Here is a 17923-nt window from a genome sequence, read left to right as displayed (position 1 = left end):
AACAGCCCCTCCTCTGCTTGTCCCCACCGGCCGCTCCCGGGTGGTGGTCCCCGGCCGCGATGCCCCCGGGTGGGACAGAGCCGGCAGCGTTCCCCCTCTGGGTCCCCCAGGAAGCAGCCGCCTACGGGGAGCACATCTGGTTTGAGACCAACGTATCTGGGGACTTCTGCTACGTGGGGGAACAGTATTGCGTGGCCAAGATGCTGGTGAGTGGGCACCCCTGGTGCCAGCTGGGCAGACCGGGAGGGCTGAGCCCGTGGAAGTGCTGCTGCCCTGTGGCAGCCCTGCAGTGACACCACCGCCATCCCCCTTCCCACCCTCTTCCGTCCCCACCGCCACCCCCGGCATCTCCTTTCCCCCCACCTCACAGTGTGCCCCGGTACCGTCACCCGCTCCGTTCGTCTGAGGAGTCGGAGGGGCCAGAGCTGGAGACTTTTTTCCCCGGTGGTTGCGGCCACTCATCTCCCGGGGGCCGGGCGATGGATGGGTGGAGGGAGCGCGGACGGGCCACGTGACACTGACCCCTGTGCCCTTCCTACCTGCAGCAGAAATCCGTGTCCCGTCGAAAATGCGCGGCCTGCAAAATCGTCGTGCACACCCCCTGCATCGAGCAGCTAGAGAAGGTGAGGCCCCGCTGGCTGCCCTGGGCACCCATCCCGTTCATTCATTTATTCATTCATTTAATAGTATTTATTGAGCGCTTACTATGTGCAGACCACTGTACTAAGTGCTTGGAATGTACAGTTGGGCAACAGATAGAGACAATCCCTGCCCAGTGACGGGCTCACAGTCTAATCGGGGGAGACAGACGGACAGAAACAAGACGACATAATCACGATAAATAGAATCGAGGGGATGTACACCTCATTAACAAAATAAACAGGGGAATCTGCCTTCCTGGGGAGCCCCCAGCCTCTCTGGACCGGCTGCAGGGAGGGGAGGAGCCGGGCTGTGGGGTGAGGGGAGGGCTCCGGCAGGAGGAGGCGGGCCAGTGGTTTCAGAGTTTCCTCTCGCTGATTCTCCACAGATTAATTTCCGCTGTAAACCTTCCTTCCGGGAGTCCGGGTCCAGGAATGTGCGGGAGGTAAGATCCCAGCTGGGAAGCACAGGTGGGAAGGCAGCCTCGGGGCTCCTCAACCACCGTGGAGGCCAGGAGGGCCCAGGTGTTCACCTTTCTTCCCAGGAGTGACAGATTCCACCCGTGTCTCCGCCTGCCGTGGAGTGAAGGAAGGCCCCCGCCGCTCCCCTGCTGGCCACCAGGGGGCGCAGTTAGGCCTCGGTTATTATTATTAATAATAATAATAATAATGCTGGTATTTGTTAAGTGCTTACTATGTGCAGAGCACTATTCTAAGCACTGGGGGGCTAGATACAGGGTCATCAGGTTGTCCCACGTGAGGCTCACAGTTTTAACCCCCATTTTACAGATGAGGTCACTGAGGCACAGAGAATAATAATAATAAGGTTGGTATTTGTTAAGCACTTACTCTGTGCAGAGCACTGTTCTAAGCGCTGGGGTAGATACAGGGTAATCGGGTCGTCCCACGTGAGGCTCACAGTTAATCCCCATTTTACAGATGAGTTAACTGAGGCACAGAGAAGTTAAGTGACTTGCCCACAGTCACACAGCTGACAAGTGGCAGAGGCGGGATTCGAACCCATGACCTCTGACTCCCAAGCCTGTGCTCTTTCCACTGAGCCACGCTGCTTCCCCCGAACGCTGATGATGATGATGGTGATGCTGGTATTTGTTAAGCGCTTTCTATGTGCCAGGCACCGTTCTAAGCGCTGGGGCAGATACATGCTAATCAAGATGGACACAGTCCTTGTCCCACGTAGTAATAATAATAATGTTGGTACTTGTTAAGCGCTTACTGTGTGCAGAGCACTGTTCTAAGCACTGGGGCAGATACGGGGTAATCGGGTGGTCCCACGTGAGACTCACAGTCTTCATCCCCATTTTACAGATGAGGGAACTGAGGCCCAGTGAAGTGACTTGCCAACAGTCACACAGCTGACAAGTGGCAGAGCCGGAATTTGAACCCATGACCTCTGACTCCGAAGCCCGTGCTCTTTCCACTGAGCCACACTCCTCATCCCCATTTTACAAGTGAGGGAACCGAGGCACAGAGAAGTTCAGTGGCTTTGCCCAAGGTCACACAGCAGACAGGTGGCAGAGCCGGGGTTAGAACCCAGATCCTTCTGACTCCCAGGTCCGGGCTCTATCCACTGGTGCCATGCTGCTTCTCAGAGATGGAGATGTAAGGGGCTCTGAGGCAGTGACCCCGAAGAGGGGGGACACTTGTATGAAGACCCTGCAGGGCAACAGTCATCGCCGGGGGCAGGACTCCAGGCTCCTCTCCCAGCTCAGCCGTGGACTTTTCAAGGGCCTCTGGGGCCGGCCCTGCTCTCGATGTCCCAGCTTGTCTCTCTGTAAATGGGGGTGAGGGCCGCCCTCTGTCTCCCCTCCTTACAGCTTGCTCTGGCCACCTACTTGGCAAAAACCCTGTGCGGAACCCGCCCGGACCTTTCTGGAGCTTGGAATTGTCGCCCCTGACTCTTGGGACCCCACGGGGCGGTCGGGGGGTAGTGAGGGGATGTGGAGCGATCAGGAAGGATCACAAGCAGAAGGGGGCATCGCCGGCTAGTTCTGGGTTGCCCCCCGGCCTCCGGCCCCTCCACTGTCACCTTTAAAGCACTCAATCACCTTACTCCCTCCTACTTCACCTCATTACTCTCCTACTACAACCCAGCCCTGGCACTTTTCTCATCTACTGCTAACCTTCTCACGGTACCTCGGGCTCGTCTATCTCACAGCCGACCTCCCGCCCACGTCCTGCCTCTGGCTTGGAAAGCCATCCTTCTTCATATTTGACAGACAATTATCCTCCCCCCTCTTCAAAGCCTTACTGAAGGCACATCTCCTGCAAGAGGCCTTCCCTGACTAAGCCCTCCTTTCCTTTTCTCCCACTCCCTTCTGCACCACCTTGACTTGCTCCCTTTATTCATCCTCCCTCCAAGTCCCACAGCACTTACCTACGTATCTGTAATTTTACTTATTTCCGTTGATTTCTGTCTCCCACTGTAGACTGTAAGCTCGTTGTGTGCAGGGAATGTGTCATACTACTTTGTTATCCTCTCCCAAGCACTTAATACAATGCTCTGCACACAGTAAACTCTCAGTAAATACAATTGATGGACTGACTGTCTTTCAGCCAACTTTCGTGAGGCACCACTGGGTTCATCGGCGCCGCCAGGATGGGAAATGTCGTCACTGTGGCAAGGTGAGACACCCCCCACCCCGACCCGGGCCTCCCTGCCCTGCCCCGACCCACCCTGCCCCTGAAGCTGAGAACCCAAGAGGGACACGGCCTTCCTACCAGCTGGTCAAACAATCAGTTAATCAGTCCTTGAATTTCCTTATTAGCTCCGTGGAACAGCTAGCCACCGGAGATGCATGTGTTGTCACCCAAGACCAAAAGGGAAAAGTCCTTCTCTGCATCTCCCAGGAGTCCCGGGCTGCCCTGGCTACCCTCCAATTACTGAAAAAAAGTTAAATGTATCAAATGCCCAAGAGCACATGGCCCTTGTACTGGGCGAGGAGCAAAGTGAAAGGAAAAAGCCACAGTCCGGGCTCAAGAGGGACCTACAGCCTGATTGAGGCTGAACCAGACAGCCAGTTCTGCAGCAGAAGGGGTGATAATGCAATTCCTGAAAAGATTATGTTTTTAGGTACCAGTGCTTTAACCTGGGCAGGAAAATGGGTAAGATAGGAGTGTGGGGTTTGGGACGAGTGCCCAGCGGGCCTAGAGAGAGAAAGAGTCAGGAGGAGGAGGAGGAGGAAGGCAGATTAGCAGCCGAAGGTGAGAAAGATCAGCAGCTGGGAGAGTCACCTTGTCCATGCCCGAAAGGGGAGACGCCCTTTGCCCTCCTCCCATGGGATCATGGAATTATTTCCATGGTTGGGAGCAGGGGCCGGGCCTGGGGTGGGTTCCGGGCCCGGAGCGGGGAGGCGGGGCTCTGAGAGCGGTTCTTCACCTCTCCCAGGGTTTCCAGCAGAAGTTTGCCTTCCACAGCAAAGAGATCGTGGCCATCAGCTGCTCGTGGTGCAAGCAGGCGGTGAGTGTCTGCCCTCTGACTCCCAGGGGTCTCCCCAGCGGGGAGGTGCAGGCCCTCCGACTCAGTGCTCACTCTCTCTCCTCTCTCTCTCCCCCTCTCTGCTACTTCTCCCCGCCACCTCTTCAGTACCACAGTAAGGTCTCCTGCTTCATGCTGCAGCAGATTGAGGAGCCTTGCTCCTTGGGGGCCCACGCGGCTGTGGTCATCCCCCCAACCTGGATCCTGCGGACCCGGCGCCCCCAGGTGCGTCCCAGCCCTTTCGCCCCCCCCGGGCCTTGGGTGGGCTCGGAGAGGCGCCCCTCCCCTCCACCGGCTCCCTGCTACGTCCCTCATCCCCCGTCTCCTCCACCCCCTGCAGAACCCACTGAAGGTCAGCAAGAAGAAGAAGAGGACGTCCTTCAGGAGGAAGTCCAGCAAGAAGGGGGCCGAGGTCAGGGACACGGACTGGGGACCCGGGGTGGGGTGAGGTGCCTCTGGGGACTGGGCGTTGGAGTGAGGAAATCTGAAAGGGAGAGGGCAGAGCAGGGGGAAGGTTCGACCGGGCAGCTGAGGGGATTCTCGGGAAGTGGGGGGTCCGGGCCCTGCCGGCCCCGGCCTTGAGCCAGCGGGGGCTGGGCGCGACGGAGGAGCCCGAGGTGAGTGGGGCTGATGGGCAAGGCGGCTGTCTTGCAGGAGGGCCGCTGGAAACCCTTCATCATCAAGCCTACCCCCTCACCCCTCATGAAGCCCCTGCTGGTGTTTGTGAACCCTAAGAGTGGAGGCAACCAGGTGAGCCCCAAACCCCAGGGCTCCACCCCGAGGCCCCTGCTGAGGGCAGGCCCTCCGACTTGCCCTAGCCTAACTCAGGTCCTGGAGTGACCCTGCCCCAGGGGCCCTGAGAAGGGTCTCCATCCCTCCCTCTATTTTCCTCTCTCCCCTCAGACCTCTGGGCTTTGGCCCTGTCTTTCCCCTTGGGCCCCTCCCTCGTCCTGGGCGTTCCCACACCCGGTTCAGTTCCCCCTACCTCCTTTCTCTCTCCACAGGGGTCCAAGATCATCCAGTCCTTTTTGTGGTACCTCAACCCTCGGCAAGTGTTTGACCTGAGCCAGGGCGGACCCAAGGAGGCGTGAGTAGCGGGAGCTAGCCGAGCCAGGACTGGCTGGGGCCGGGGATGGAGGGGAGCGGAGCGCTCCTAAGGGTCCGAGGGTCGTCGGGCACCTGGTCCCCAAGCCCTTTGAGCCCCCCTCTCTGCCCCACAGGCTGGAGCTGTACCGCAAAGTCCACAACCTGAGGATCCTGGCTTGTGGGGGTGATGGGACGGTGAGTTCCCCGGGCCAACCGCCCACCCTCCAGGACATTTCTGGGGGTCTGGAGGTGGGAACGGGCAGTGACCCAGGGCTGAGGCTCCCCAAGCTCCAGGCTGAGGTTGAACCCCTGCTGCCCTTCCCTTCACTAGGTGGGCTGGATCCTCTCCACCCTGGACCAGTTGCGCCTGAAGCCCCCACCCCCTGTGGCCATCCTCCCACTAGGCACCGGCAATGACTTGGCCCGGACCCTCAACTGGGGAGGGGTGAGCCTTGGCAAGCGTCGGGGCCGGGGGAGGGAGGGGGAAGATTCTGGGTGTCGGGAGTCGGGAGAGGGGAAGGTAACCCCAGCTTCAGCTCCTGGCCTGTGGCCCTCAGGGCTACACGGATGAGCCGGTGTCCAAGATCCTGTCCCATGTGGAGGAAGGGAACATCGTGCAGCTGGATCGCTGGAACCTCCAGTTGGAGCCCAACCCAGAGGCCGGGCCCGACGAGCGGGACGAGAGCGCCACTGACAGGGTGAGTCCCTGACTCGGCGGGGGTTCCGGCCCGGGAATGGGTCTGTTTGTTATATTACGTTCCACCAAATGCTTGGTACAGTGCTTTGCACGCAGTAAGCGCTCAATAAATAGTCGAATGAGTGAATGAAGCAAGATCACCCCTGCCCAGAGCGGGAGGGGACATGGCAGCTGGTGCAGCTGGCTCAGTCCAGGCAGCCCAGGTGACCCTGTGATGGCGCCTGGGTCCCAGAGGAGCCTCTCAGAGAGGTCTCGGCCCACCCCAGGTGAGAGGGGGAGCAGTTGGCCATCCCGCCCTCCACACCCACCTCACTGTTGTGCTGAGAGACCTGCCCTAAACCCCAGACCCGGGATTCCCAGGGAAGACGTCCCCGGGACATTAGGGTGACACCTGCCAGGGCCTCAGAGGCTCCTTGCCCGCCTTCCAGCTGCCCCTGGATGTCTTCAACAACTACTTCAGCCTGGGCTTCGACGCTCACGTCACCCTGGAGTTCCATGAGTCCCGAGGTCAGTGGCTTCTGGGGGTGAGGGCGGAAAGGCTGGACTCTCGAGGAAAGGCCGGGGCCAGAGTGGCGGGCAGGCTGAGTCGAGGCAGGGGAGATGGGGCGGGGGGCACAACGGTGCTCCCGGGCCCTCTGCTCCCCATCCTGTCACCGGAGCGGCGGTTCCCGTGTCCCACGGGTCCCATCTCTCCCTGACAGAGGCCAATCCTGAGAAGTTCAACAGCCGCTTCCGGAACAAGATGTTCTACGCCGGGGTGAGCCTCCCTTTGACTTGGGGGCTTCCAGGCCCGGACCCCAGAATCCGACCCGGGAAGGCCATCCGGGGCCTCACCCGAGACGCTTCCCTGGAATGTGCCTGCCCAGCCCTGCCCTCTCCTCCCTGTCCTGGGTGGATGGTCTCTCCCTGGCCTAGCTATCTGGGCCCTGAGGGGGGTGACTCCTGAGCGGGGCTGGGGCCCCCCCAGGCCAGGGTTGATCCCCCATCTCCTCTGCTGGCAGACGGCATTCTCCGATTTCCTGACGGGCAGTTCTAAGGACCTGGCGAAGCACATCCGAGTGGTGGTGAGTGAGCAGGGACCACCCCCCGCTCCCTGGGAGGCGAGGGGTCGGACGCAGATCCCTTTGGGAAGACTTGCTTATATGAGGGCTAACCCTGGCCTCGGGGGTTGTATTTGTAGGAGGGGTGACAAGCAGCAGGGTCTTCATTCCTTCATTCAACATATTTACTGAGCGCTTACTCTGTGCAGAGCACTGTACTGAGCGCTTGGCAGAGTACAGTACAACAGTACAGTCACATTCCCTGCCCACAATGAGCTTACAGTCTAGAGGAGGGGAGACAGACGTTAATGTAAATAAATTATAGATATGAACATAAATGCTCTGGGCCTGGGAGGGGGTAAGAACGAAGGGAGCCTTCAAGGTAATGCATAAGGGAGTGAGAGAAGAGGATGGGGGGGCTTAGTCAGGGAAGGCCTCCTGGAGGAGATGTGCCTTCAGTAAGGCCTTGAAGGTGGGGAGAGTAATCGAAGGGCTTCTCTTTGCGTGGGGGCTGCAGTGTGATGGCACCGACCTGACCCCCAAGATCCAGGACCTGAAGCCTCAGTGCATCGTCTTCCTGAACATTCCCAGGTAAAGGAGCTGCCCCATCCCCCCAGCCCTCCCCCTGCCCTGCCCCGCCGCACCGTCCTTGCCTCCGGGCGGCCCTCCGGAACGACCTTTCCCACCTGCAGGTATTGTGCCGGCACCATGCCCTGGGGGCACCCGGGCGAGCACCACGACTTTGAGCCCCAGCGGCACGACGACGGTTACCTTGAGGTCATCGGCTTCACCATGACGTCCCTGGTGAGCTGGGCCCTGCCCCGGGGGAAGCGTCCAGGCTGGAGTGAGACCGCTCCTGGCCTGAGTCCCGGCCTGGCCCCCCAGCTGTCTGTTGGGTCTGGTCTGGATGAAGGGAGCAGGGTGGGTGCGGGGTGGGAAGCGAGAGGTTCTTCCAACCACATTTTCTGGAGAGGGGTGGACTAGAGCCTGGGATGGGGTGAGGCTGGGGTCCGGACCGGGCTGCAAGGGGCGGGGGTCCTGATGGCAGCTCTCCCCTCAGGCGGCCCTGCAGGTGGGCGGGCACGGCGAACGGCTGACCCAGTGCCGGGAGGCGGTGCTCACCATGGCCAAGGCCATCCCGGTGCAAGTCGACGGGGAGCCCTGCAAGCTGGCGCCGTCCCGCATCCGCATCGCCCTGCGCAGCCAGGCCTGCATGCTGCAGAAAGCCAAGCGCCGCAGCGCCCTGCCCCTGCACAGCGAGTACGCCACCGCCCCGCCCCGCTCACGCCTCCGGCCCTCCGCCGCCCGGGCGGACCCCGGGCCCCGGACCCCTGCCCGGCTCCCTAGTGGGAAAGACCCGAGGCCGGAGACCCTTGCCCCCCCTCGCCTGCTCCCCACAGCGCGTCTCCGGTTCTTTCTTGCTCGCCCCCTGCCAGCGCTGCAGGGCGGCCCCTCTCTGACCCCACACTTCCTGCTGCAGCCAGCAGCCGGTCCCCGAGCAGCTGCAGATCCAGGTGAGCCGGGTCAGCATGCACGACTATGAGGCGCTGCACTACGACAAGGAGAAGCTGAAAGAGGCCTGTGAGTGAGCTCGGGGGGCCGGGGGCAGATGGGGCGAACCTTTCCCTCTCCTTCCCCCTCTCCCTCCCCGGGGAAGACGAGGGCCAGCCACCGCAGCCCACCGGGAGAGCAGCTGAGGCCCGTGTTCTGGTTCTTTCAGCGGTGCCGCTGGGGACCGTGCTGGTGCCAGGGGACAGCGACCTGGAACTGTGTCGGGAACACATCGAGAAGCTGCAGCAGGTGAGGGCCGGTGGCTGGGGCGTGGGGCGGGCGGACCCTGGGGTGGGAGGAAGGGGGCAGGAAGTGGATGGCTGGGCGGGTCCAGCCCCTTTCCGCCAGGGAACCAGCCTTCTCGAGGGGCCGCAGAGCAGTGTGGCCAGGGGGAAAGAGGAAAGGGGATCAAGGGGAGAGGCTACGGAGCAGGTGGGGTCACTCTGGGGGAAGAGGACGAGAGCCGCTTCTCCCCCCGGGGGAGCATCTCCTGCAAGGAGGCGGGGGTTGTTCCCAGGAGCCCTGGGGCCGGTGGAGCCTCTGACCTCTCTCTCTGTGCCTCCCTCCCCACCCCACCCCGGCACTGTCAAGATCAGATTTCCTGTTCATTCGTTCATTCAGTCGTATTTATTGAGCGCTTATTATGTGCAGAGAACACTGTACTTTGCATCCTAGTAATGAGCGTTCTTTTCAGTTCGTTGTTACATTTTGATTGTATTAGGTATTGATTTAGTTCATAATGTCCATAAAAGAGTGTTCAGCCCCAACAGTTGTGGGACACTTTGAAGTTCATAGCTGTGTCTCGCCAAAATAAAGATCGCGAACCCCCGGCCTCAGGGAAGAGGTTTTGGGCCCTGTCTGTGTGTGGCCAGCCCAGTGCCATGGGAGCCCTGGGCCCTGACTCTGCGTCTTTCTGAGCAGGAGCCAGAGGGGGCTGGGGCTGGGAGCCCAGTGACCCAGAAGCTGTCATCCAAATGGTGTTTCCTGGATGGTGAGTGCTGCCTGGTTGGGTGGGATGTGGGCACGGAGGGGCCCCCCGCTCCTCCCCGGCTGCCAGTCCTGCCGACACCAGACGTTATCACTGCCCTCCGAGGGGCTCTGCAAGGGAAGCCGGCGGGCACGGGTGACAGCCGGAAGGGCAGAGGTGCCAGCTGGCGGGGCCGTTCCCCCCCATGCACTACTGTAACCAGTTCCCTCTCTCTTTCCCACAGCCACGACGGCTAATCGCTTTTACAGGATCGACCGGGCCCAGGTGAGGCCCCGAAGCCCATGGTTGCCCCCTGACACCACTGCTCTTCTAGCCCTGGGCTTAGGCCCTCTCAGCAGGAAGCGCTGCAGGATGTGGGGGGTGGGGAGAGCGGGGTGACAAACTGTCCCAGGCTGCTGTGGACAGGGCTTCCCCTAGCCTGCTCCCTGTCCTCTCTCATTCTCTGTCTCTCTTTCACTCTTTCTGTCTCTTCACTGGGGCCAGCTGACCCAAGTCTGTATTCCAGAATGCTTTCCCTTACTCCGTTCCTCCCTATGAACCTCTCACTCTCCACTGCAGAAATAGAGGGACCCCCTTTTCTCTTCCCCAGTTGTTTTTGGTGGGCACCTAGGGGGTGAGGGGCTGCCTGCAGAGGCCCTGACAAGGTGACCTCTCCCCCCGCCCTCCCAGGAGCATCTCAATTACGTGACAGAGATCGCCCAGGATGAGCTGTATGTCCTCGACCCAGAGCTGTTGGGGACACCCCCAGGGCCCAAGATTCCAGCTCCTACTAGTCCCCTGCCTGAATCCCCTGTTGCCACCTCAGTGCCCCCATCACCGAGAACCAGGTGAGCGTCCCCTCTGGTGTGGATGTCCTTGCTACGGGGAGAGTCCAGGTCCCCGAGATTGGCCAGGGAGAGGGGAATCCCCCTACGGAGAGTGCGGGGGCTGGGAGGGTCTCCTGGGTTAGTGAGCCCACGCCACAGTCTCATCTCATTCTCTCATTCTCTTCCCAGGACAGAATCCAATGGTTCAAGGCCCTCCAAAGGTGAGGGCGGTGCCCCCTCCCGCTCCCAGAGACTCAGCCCTCCAACCTCCTCCTCCTCGGTTTCCTGATAGGTGGGGGGCCACCGTGCCCTCCCAGGCCTCTGGGGAAAGCGGGGGGCTCCCTCCTAGGAGTGAAGGTCTGGGGGCTCCCCACCAAGAATGAAGACCCTGTTGGGTCCTCAGCCCCAGAAGGCTGTTGGCAAGGAGTGGGAGGACTGGCTGGGTTTTGGCCTAGTATGGGCTGTGGTGGTGATGATGGTATTTGTTAAGCACTTACTATGTGCCAAGCACCGTTCTGAGCGCTGGGGTAGATACAAGGTAATCAGGTTGTCCCACATGGGGCTCACAGACTTAATCACCATTTTCCAGATGAAGGAACTGAGGCCCAGAGAAGTGAAGTGACTTGCCCAAAGTCACACAACTAAGTGGCAGTGCCGGGATTAGAACCCATGACCTCTGACTTCCAAGCCCAGGCTCTTTCCACTAAGCCATGCTGCTCTTCTCTGTGGTGGGGAGTGGGCCTTCCTCAAGAGAAGCAGTATGGGCTGTGGAGAAGCAGCGTGGCTCAGTGGAAAGAGCACGGGCTTTGGAGTCAGGGCTCATGAGTTCGAATCCCAGCTCTGCCACTTGTCAGCTGTGTGACTGTGGGCAAGTCACTTCACTTCTCTGGGCCTCGGTTCCCTCATCTGTAAAATGGGGATGAAGACTGTGAGCCCCACGTGGGACATCCTGATTCCCGTGTCTACCCCAGCACTTAGAACAGTGCTCGGCACATAGTAAGCGCTTAACAAATACCAACATTATTATTATTATTAAGAGGCCTCCTGAACTACTCCAGTTTGGAACCCCCAACTCATTCCCCCTGCCCAGGCTCTGGGACTCTCTGGACAAGACCTGACCTGGGGTGAACCTGGCCTCTGCCCTCAAGGCACCCCCGCCCTAGAGATTCATTCATTCATTCAGTAGTATTTATTGAGCGCTTACTATGTACAGAGCACTGTACTAAGCGCTTGGAATGTACAAATCGGCAACAGATAGAGACAGTCCCTGCCCTTTGACGGGCTTACGGTCTAATCGGGGGAGACAGACAAGAACAGTGGCAATAGAGTCAAGATCATTTGGCATCTGCAGATCCCCTGGGTTAGGCCCAGCCCTCACCAGGCTTTGACAGCCACACTGCCCAATCCTTGGGTCCTGACCAGAAGGTGCTTTCTCTCCCTCTCCAGATGAAACGCTGACAGATGCTGCCAAGAATAACGACTTCTGCAAGGTACCCCTTGCCTTGCGTTTCTCCCTCTCAGCAGGCCTCTCCCCTGTTCCCCAGAGTGATACGCCAGCAGACCTCCCCGGGGTTCTTAGTGCTGCTTTCTGCCCCCTCGCCCACAGGGTGACATTCCAGGAGGCATCCTGTATACCCCCCGGGCTCCCGGGTAGAGCCCTGGCCCTATCTATCTTTTCTAGCCCACCAGGAGATTCCCGCACCCCTGCTCCCCCGCCCCTCAGAGAAGTCCCTCGGGGGTGAGGTGCTGGACCCAATGAGGTGCAGGGGTGTGCGGATGCGGTGCCCATCCCCCATGGCCCTCTCTGTTTCCACCTGGGGGAAACTGGAACTCCCGTTGTGGATTGGCGCTGTGGCATCTGCATGCGGAGTTTGAACGAGCCCGCCGGAAGGGACCGCAAGTTCCCGCAGTCCACATGAAAACACTGCCCCAGCCCTCTTCCATCCCCGGGAAAATGGTCAGGCTCTGGGCCGGATGTGGGCCCAGCCCGGATGCCAGCTTTGAGGCTGGGGCAGGGCTCTGGCTGGGCAGATGGTTGTGGCGGGGAAAAGGGGAAGGGGTCTTCACAGAGCTCCCTTTCTCCCTGCCCTGCGGCCCTTTAGTTCCGGGAACTGCATCAGGCCGGGGGGGATCTGATGCAACGAGACGAGCGGGGCCGAACCCTCCTGCACCACGCGGTCAACGCCGGCAGCAAGGACATCGTGCGCTACCTCCTGGAGCACGGTGAGAAGCGGCGGTGGCCAGCGGAGGCCTCATGCTAGGGGATGCTGTGAGCACATGCACACGTACACAAACACACCCCCACCCACCCACCTACCAACAACTTCCCCCAGGCCCTGTCAAGCAGATAAAGCAACAGTCTGGGGCTGGCTTCTCCTCCCTCCCCACCTCTCGAGCTTGCTGGAGAGGAAAGGTCAAAGAGCCGAGGTTGCGAGGTGGAGCCGGAGCCCAGAACCCAACAGAGGAGGCCCAGCCCGGACCCAGGCATTCCTGCCTGGGGCCTGCCCAGCCATACGAGCAGTTGGGGGAAGAGGGAAGGAAGAGGCTGGGGGACAGAAGGAAGCTTCCAGAACTGTGAAAGGGTGTGTGTGTGTGTTGAGGGGTGGGGTGGTATGCCAGACACTAGAACAATTTTTGTGATTCCATCCCCAGCCCCCTCCGAGATCATTGATGCTGTGGAAGAAAAGTAAGTAGCCGGAGCTCAAGTTGTTCTTTCCCCGTCCGGTGCCCCCAGACCGGGCCCCTCCCCGGTGGTTGGGACGGCGGGGGCGAGGGCAGCAGGGGAAAGGGCATAGCCATGAAGAAGGCCTCTGGAGTAAGGCTTGAAGTGGGAGGAGAAGGGGAAAGGAAAGTGGGGAAATAAGCGGGGGGATTCTGGCCCTCACCCCACTCTTTCTCCCCCCTTCCAGCGGGGAGACCAGCCTGCACCAGGCCGCCGCCCTGCGCCATCGCACCATCTGCCATTACATCGTGGAGGCCGGGGCCTCGCTAATGAAGACGGACCTGCAGGTAGCTGGCCAGGGCCGGGCAGGACGGACAAGGGGACTAGGTCCCCGTCCAGGCTCACCTCTGGCCCCCAGACGTGAGGCCCCCTGCACACCCCCGGGGCCCTCAGAGACGGGCGAAAGGGGAGCTGGCGCACCGGGTACCAAGGCGGCCCTCTCGGTGAGGATCAGGATCTGGTTGAGAGTCGGAGGGATGGGGGAGACCCCTCCTTAGTTGGAGACATTCTGTGGGCTCCGAGACAGAGACCGAAGCTGAAAGAAGAGGCTGTCCTGGTGCTTGCCGTGGGGCGGGGTGCAGAGCCCCATTGTGGGGAGCTGCCTGAGCCTGTCGGCTGGGCTGGGGTCGACCCTCCCTCCTCAGTTCCGGCCCGGCAACCCGCCCACCATCCATTCCCCGGAACTGGGCTGTGGAGGGATGGTTGTGGCCAGCAGGGAGGAAGGAGCTGGTGTGCAGGCAGATTCTGTCTGCTGTTTACTGAGCTGACCCCCTCCCCCCCGCCCCTCTCCTTGGCTCCGCAGGGGGACACCCCAAAGCACCGGGCAGAAAAGGCTCAGGACTCGGAGCTGGCCGCCTACTTGGAGAACCGGCAGCACTACCAGATGATCCAGCGGGAGGACCAGGAGACGGCCGTGTAGCCAACCCGCGCAGCCAGCCCACCCAAACCAGCCAGCAGGACTGCGGTCGGGGACCTCTCTCCTCGGGGAGGGGCGGGGCGGAGCGGGGCTGTGTCCCCCCAGGAACAGCGGCTCCCTCTTCCCCGACCCCTCCCTTACTGCCACATTCCAGGCGGGCACAGGCACCGCTGCCGCGCCAGTCGGCCAGCACCTCGGTGGGCCCCGAGGGGAGGCGGAGCTCACGAACGAGGCCCCGCCGTGGAGCCAGTCGGAGTCGCCCGGGAAGCGGCCGCCGGAGCCGCCCTGCTGGGGTCGGGGGTGCCCCGGGCTCTGGGCCGGGCCTCCGTCACTCGGATGCGGAACGCCTCCGCCGCCGGTTTCTTCCGATCGGGCCAGAAGGGCCCGAGAGCACAATGCCGCACCGGAGCCCTGAGAACCCAACCTCAGCGGGCAAACTGCCGACCTGCCTCTTCCCCAAACCCCCACCTCTCTAACCCGAACACAGCACAGATCCCACCCTGACCCCCAGCTGCCCAGAGCGGTCAGGTCTCTGAGGAATAAGGCAGGGAACGGGGAGAGGAGTTGAGGGGATTTGGGGTTGAGGGGAAAGGGCAGGAGAGGTAGGAGGAAGGGTCTAGAGAAGGGGTGGGGGTGTGAATTGGGAGCAGTTGGGATAAAGGGAGGCGGATCAGAGAAGAGTGGATAACTGAGGAGAGGAGAGCAGCTGCCGGGATGATAGCGGGTCATGTGGGAGAAGGAAGTGAATGGACCGATTTGGGGAGTGGGGAGACGAGATAGGGCAAACTGGGAGGGCGAGGAGCCATTTTGGGGAATGTCCTCAAGTGACAGCTGAGCCCTGAGATGGTAAGTTTCAGCAGCGGTCTGAGGAAGCTGAAGACCGGCTCTTCCTCTGCGGCCTCTGGGAGTCTCCCCCAGAGGCTCTCCTCCCTATTCCTGGCCGGGTGCCCCTCCTCCTTCACCCCCTCACCCTGAGCAGTGCCTCTCTCACCCCTTTCCTCACTTAGTCTCAGCCAGAGGACCATGGGCAGGGTCCAGGACCGGGCCCCAGCGATCCCATGGAGGGGCAGGCAGCCACGAGGGGATATCATCACTTGCATTTTGTTTACAACCTGGCCACGTGTGACTCTATAAAAAAAAAATTTTTTTTTCCACTTTGTGCCTTCTTCTACCTATTCTCCTTCCTACTTAGACTGTGGACCCCATTGTGAGACAGGCGCTGTGTCTGACCTGGGAGTCTTGATTTCTCTCCCAGCAGTGGGCCTGAGGTGATTCCCTGGTTGTGGGAAGGAGTGATGTGTCTCAGACGATTCCTAGCACAGCCTGGTTTCCCTCCCCCCACGTCGAGCCCAGACCCACACAAACCAGGTGGGGCCTGGGTCTGGTGAGAGATGAGGGAGGTGTGACCCCTTTGACCCTGCCGCCTTCTCTGGCTCATCCACAGCCAAATGGGAATGAGGAGTTCACGTGTGAGACAGAATAAAGAAGTAACGAGGCCTAATGGATAGAGATGGGTCGGGCAGCCAGAATGACTGACAGTTGTCAGCTGTGGGACCTTAGGGAAGACATTCAACTCCTCTGTGCCTCAGTTATCTGATCTGTAAAATGGGGATTAAGATGGGGAGCCCTCTGTGGGACAGAGACTGTGTCCAACCTGATGATCTTGTATCTCTCCCCAGTGCCTAGTAGAGTTCCTGGCACAGAGTTAGCACTTAGTAAATACCGTTAAAAGGAAAAGGGCCTGGACAGCCAAGCCAGAGGGATGAGGAGAGGCAGAGCCGGGTGGGAAGGATCCCGTCACCTCCTTCCTCCTCTAGCTCCTGAGGAGGTTCCCGGCTGCGACTGCCCATCGTCCTTGGCCTTGAGGTCCTTGGCGGTGAGCGCTGTCGTCCACCTCGGAGCTCCCCAAATCCTTCGGTCGCATTTATTGAGCGCTCACTGTGTGCCCAGCACTGTACTAAAAGCTCGGGAACTGCAATTCAGCAACAGAGACAATCCCTGCCCCCAGCAGGTGGATGGGGACGGGGGGGGGGGGGGGGACGGGGGGACGGGGGGGGGCGGGTCCTGCCCGGAGCAGGGAAGTGTAGGGGTCGCCCCTTTTCTGGAAGGCCGTGAAGACCGGGGCCGGCCGGACTGGGAGGAGAGCCCGGTGCCCGCTCCGACCTGGGCCTGGGCAGGGGGCATCGCGCCTCCCTCCCCCGGATGCCCTGCGGCCTCCACGGCCGGGAACGGGGCCGCCGCCAGGGGGCGTGCTCGGGGCGGGGGACGGCGTCCTCTCGCCGCCGCCAGGGGGCGTGTCGGGGGCGGGGACCGCGTCCTCCCGCCGCCGCCAGGGGGCGTGTCGGGGGGGTGTTGGGTGCTGCCCCCGGGGCGAGGCCGGAGTCCCGCCCCTTGGGGGGGAGGGCAGGGGGCGGGGAGAGGGTCGGGGAGGGGTGGGGGGGGGGTCCATGTGACCGGCTCAGACCGGTTCTGCAGACAAAAGGGGTCGGTCGGGGTCGGGACCGGAGCGGGAGCCGAGCCCACAGCGGGGAGCGCCGCCGGCCGAGTGAGTGCCGCCCTACCCGGGCATCCCCATCGTCTCCCAGGCGGGTACCACCCTCTGCCCGGCCCGCCCGCCCGCCCGCCCCTCGGCCCCCAGAAAAGCTTCGCAGGGGCGCCGGGGTAACGGTCCGCTCCGAGCCCGGCCGGTCCTGCCCTGCCCGCAGCCGGGGGGGGGATTTCATCCGCGCTCACTCTGCGCGGAGCGCTGCACTCGGAGCCGGGGCTGCGGAGGAGAAGGCAGCACAGCGCCCCGCGCAGCGTAAACGCTCAGTAAATAGCGTCGATGGATGCCCGGAGAGGGGGAGGCCCCGGGCCGGTCCCGCATCCCCCTTTTCCCTCCCCAGGAGGAGGAGCGGAGCGTTTTCTTGTCCCCGGCCTTGGCGGGAAGCTAAGGACGGCGAGGCTTCGCCCCATCCCGGCGAGGAGGTGCTGGGAGCCGGGACATTGGGTGCCCTCCATCCCTTTCTTTGGCTTTGGCCGTGCCTCGACCTCCCCGCCCAGTCCGGGAGGGTGAGGAACTAAGGGGCCAGAGCGCGGCCTTTCTCCTCAAGGAGGGCTACCTCTTCTTGTCCCATCTCTTTTAAGATGAATGATGGCTTTCGTTAAGCGCTTACTAGGTGCCAAGCACAGCCCTAAGCGCTGGGGGGATACGGGGTCATCAGGTGGGCCCACGTGGGGCTCACGGTCTTCAGCCCCATTTCACGGATGAGGGGGCCGAGGCCCAGAGAAGTGAGGCGGCCGGCCCGAAGTCACACGGCGTGGCTCAGTGGAAAGAGCCCGGGCTTGGGAGTCCGAGGCCATGGGTTCGAATCCCGGCTCCGCCGCTTGTCAGCTGGGTGACTGTGGGCAGGTTGCTTCACTTCTCTGGGCCTCAGTGACCTCATCTGGAAAATGGGGATTAGCTGTGAGCCTCACGTGGGACAACCTGATCACCCCGTAATTACCCCAGCTCTTAGAACAGTGCTGTGCACACAGTAAGCGCTTAACAAATACCAACGTTATTATTATTACACAGCTGACAAGTGGCAGAGTCGACATTCGAACCCACGACCTCTGACTCCCAAGCCCGGGCTCTTTCCACTGAGCCACGCTGCTTCTCTTGGCGGGGAATCTGGAGGGAAATCACTCTTGGGATGGGGTGGAGGGCATTGCAGGAGCCGGGCTCGCCCCCAGTGACCTCCACAGGCAGCTCTGGAGTGACGACCCTGTCCGCCTCCCCCGAGAACCTCCACTTCAGAGCCGGGCGGGCAAGTCCTTCCCCGGCCTGGGATTTGGGGACCGCTAGAAGGGGGCTCACCCCTTCCTACTCCTTCCCCCCAACCCAGGATGCAGCTCTGTGGCTTCCTCTTCCTTGCGGTCCTCATCCTCGCGGCTGGGACCACCGAGGCCGGCAAGAACAAGAAAGGTGACTGAGTAAGGGGGTGTGAGCGAGGGTCCGG

At 61.4% G+C, this 17923-nt stretch overlaps 2 protein-coding genes across 6 annotated transcripts in view; both read left to right on the top strand.

Moving 5' to 3' along the window:
* Positions 1–15097, top strand: part of DGKZ (diacylglycerol kinase zeta) — a 52961-nt gene extending 37864 nt beyond the window's left edge. For 4 of the 5 annotated variants that reach the window (XM_029060202.2, XM_029060203.2, XM_029060204.2 and 1 more), the window contains 29 exons: positions 111–206; positions 546–623; positions 1028–1084; positions 3216–3284; positions 4048–4119; positions 4246–4362; positions 4478–4549; positions 4792–4887; positions 5142–5224; positions 5358–5418; positions 5555–5668; positions 5781–5921; positions 6349–6427; positions 6622–6677; positions 6922–6984; positions 7478–7551; positions 7653–7764; positions 8021–8220; positions 8441–8541; positions 8681–8760; positions 9433–9502; positions 9723–9763; positions 10169–10326; positions 10495–10526; positions 11752–11795; positions 12408–12528; positions 12958–12991; positions 13215–13314; positions 13830–15097. In XM_029060202.2, the coding sequence (XP_028916035.1) occupies positions 111–206; positions 546–623; positions 1028–1084; positions 3216–3284; positions 4048–4119; positions 4246–4362; positions 4478–4549; positions 4792–4887; positions 5142–5224; positions 5358–5418; positions 5555–5668; positions 5781–5921; positions 6349–6427; positions 6622–6677; positions 6922–6984; positions 7478–7551; positions 7653–7764; positions 8021–8220; positions 8441–8541; positions 8681–8760; positions 9433–9502; positions 9723–9763; positions 10169–10326; positions 10495–10526; positions 11752–11795; positions 12408–12528; positions 12958–12991; positions 13215–13314; positions 13830–13946 (2538 nt within the window). In that variant the 3' untranslated portion in view covers positions 13947–15097. The remainder of the gene's footprint in view (positions 1–110; positions 207–545; positions 624–1027; positions 1085–3215; positions 3285–4047; positions 4120–4245; positions 4363–4477; positions 4550–4791; positions 4888–5141; positions 5225–5357; positions 5419–5554; positions 5669–5780; positions 5922–6348; positions 6428–6621; positions 6678–6921; positions 6985–7477; positions 7552–7652; positions 7765–8020; positions 8221–8440; positions 8542–8680; positions 8761–9432; positions 9503–9722; positions 9764–10168; positions 10327–10494; positions 10527–11751; positions 11796–12407; positions 12529–12957; positions 12992–13214; positions 13315–13829) is intronic. The other variant, XM_029060205.2, reaches the window with a different exon arrangement.
* Positions 15098–16387: 1290 nt separating this feature from the next.
* MDK (midkine) overlaps positions 16388–17923 on the top strand; it is a 2982-nt gene continuing 1446 nt past the window's right edge. Inside the window, exons 1-2 of the mRNA XM_029061099.1 lie at positions 16388–16488; positions 17810–17889. Of these exons, the coding sequence (XP_028916932.1) occupies positions 17811–17889 (79 nt within the window). The 5' untranslated portion in view covers positions 16388–16488; position 17810. The remainder of the gene's footprint in view (positions 16489–17809; positions 17890–17923) is intronic.

This window comes from Ornithorhynchus anatinus, chromosome 3 (genome assembly GCF_004115215.2).
Source record: "Ornithorhynchus anatinus isolate Pmale09 chromosome 3, mOrnAna1.pri.v4, whole genome shotgun sequence".
NCBI classification, from domain to species: Eukaryota; Metazoa; Chordata; class Mammalia; order Monotremata; family Ornithorhynchidae; genus Ornithorhynchus; species Ornithorhynchus anatinus.
Note: the sequence above shows the minus strand (reverse complement) of the source record. Positions and strands in the feature narration are given on the sequence as shown.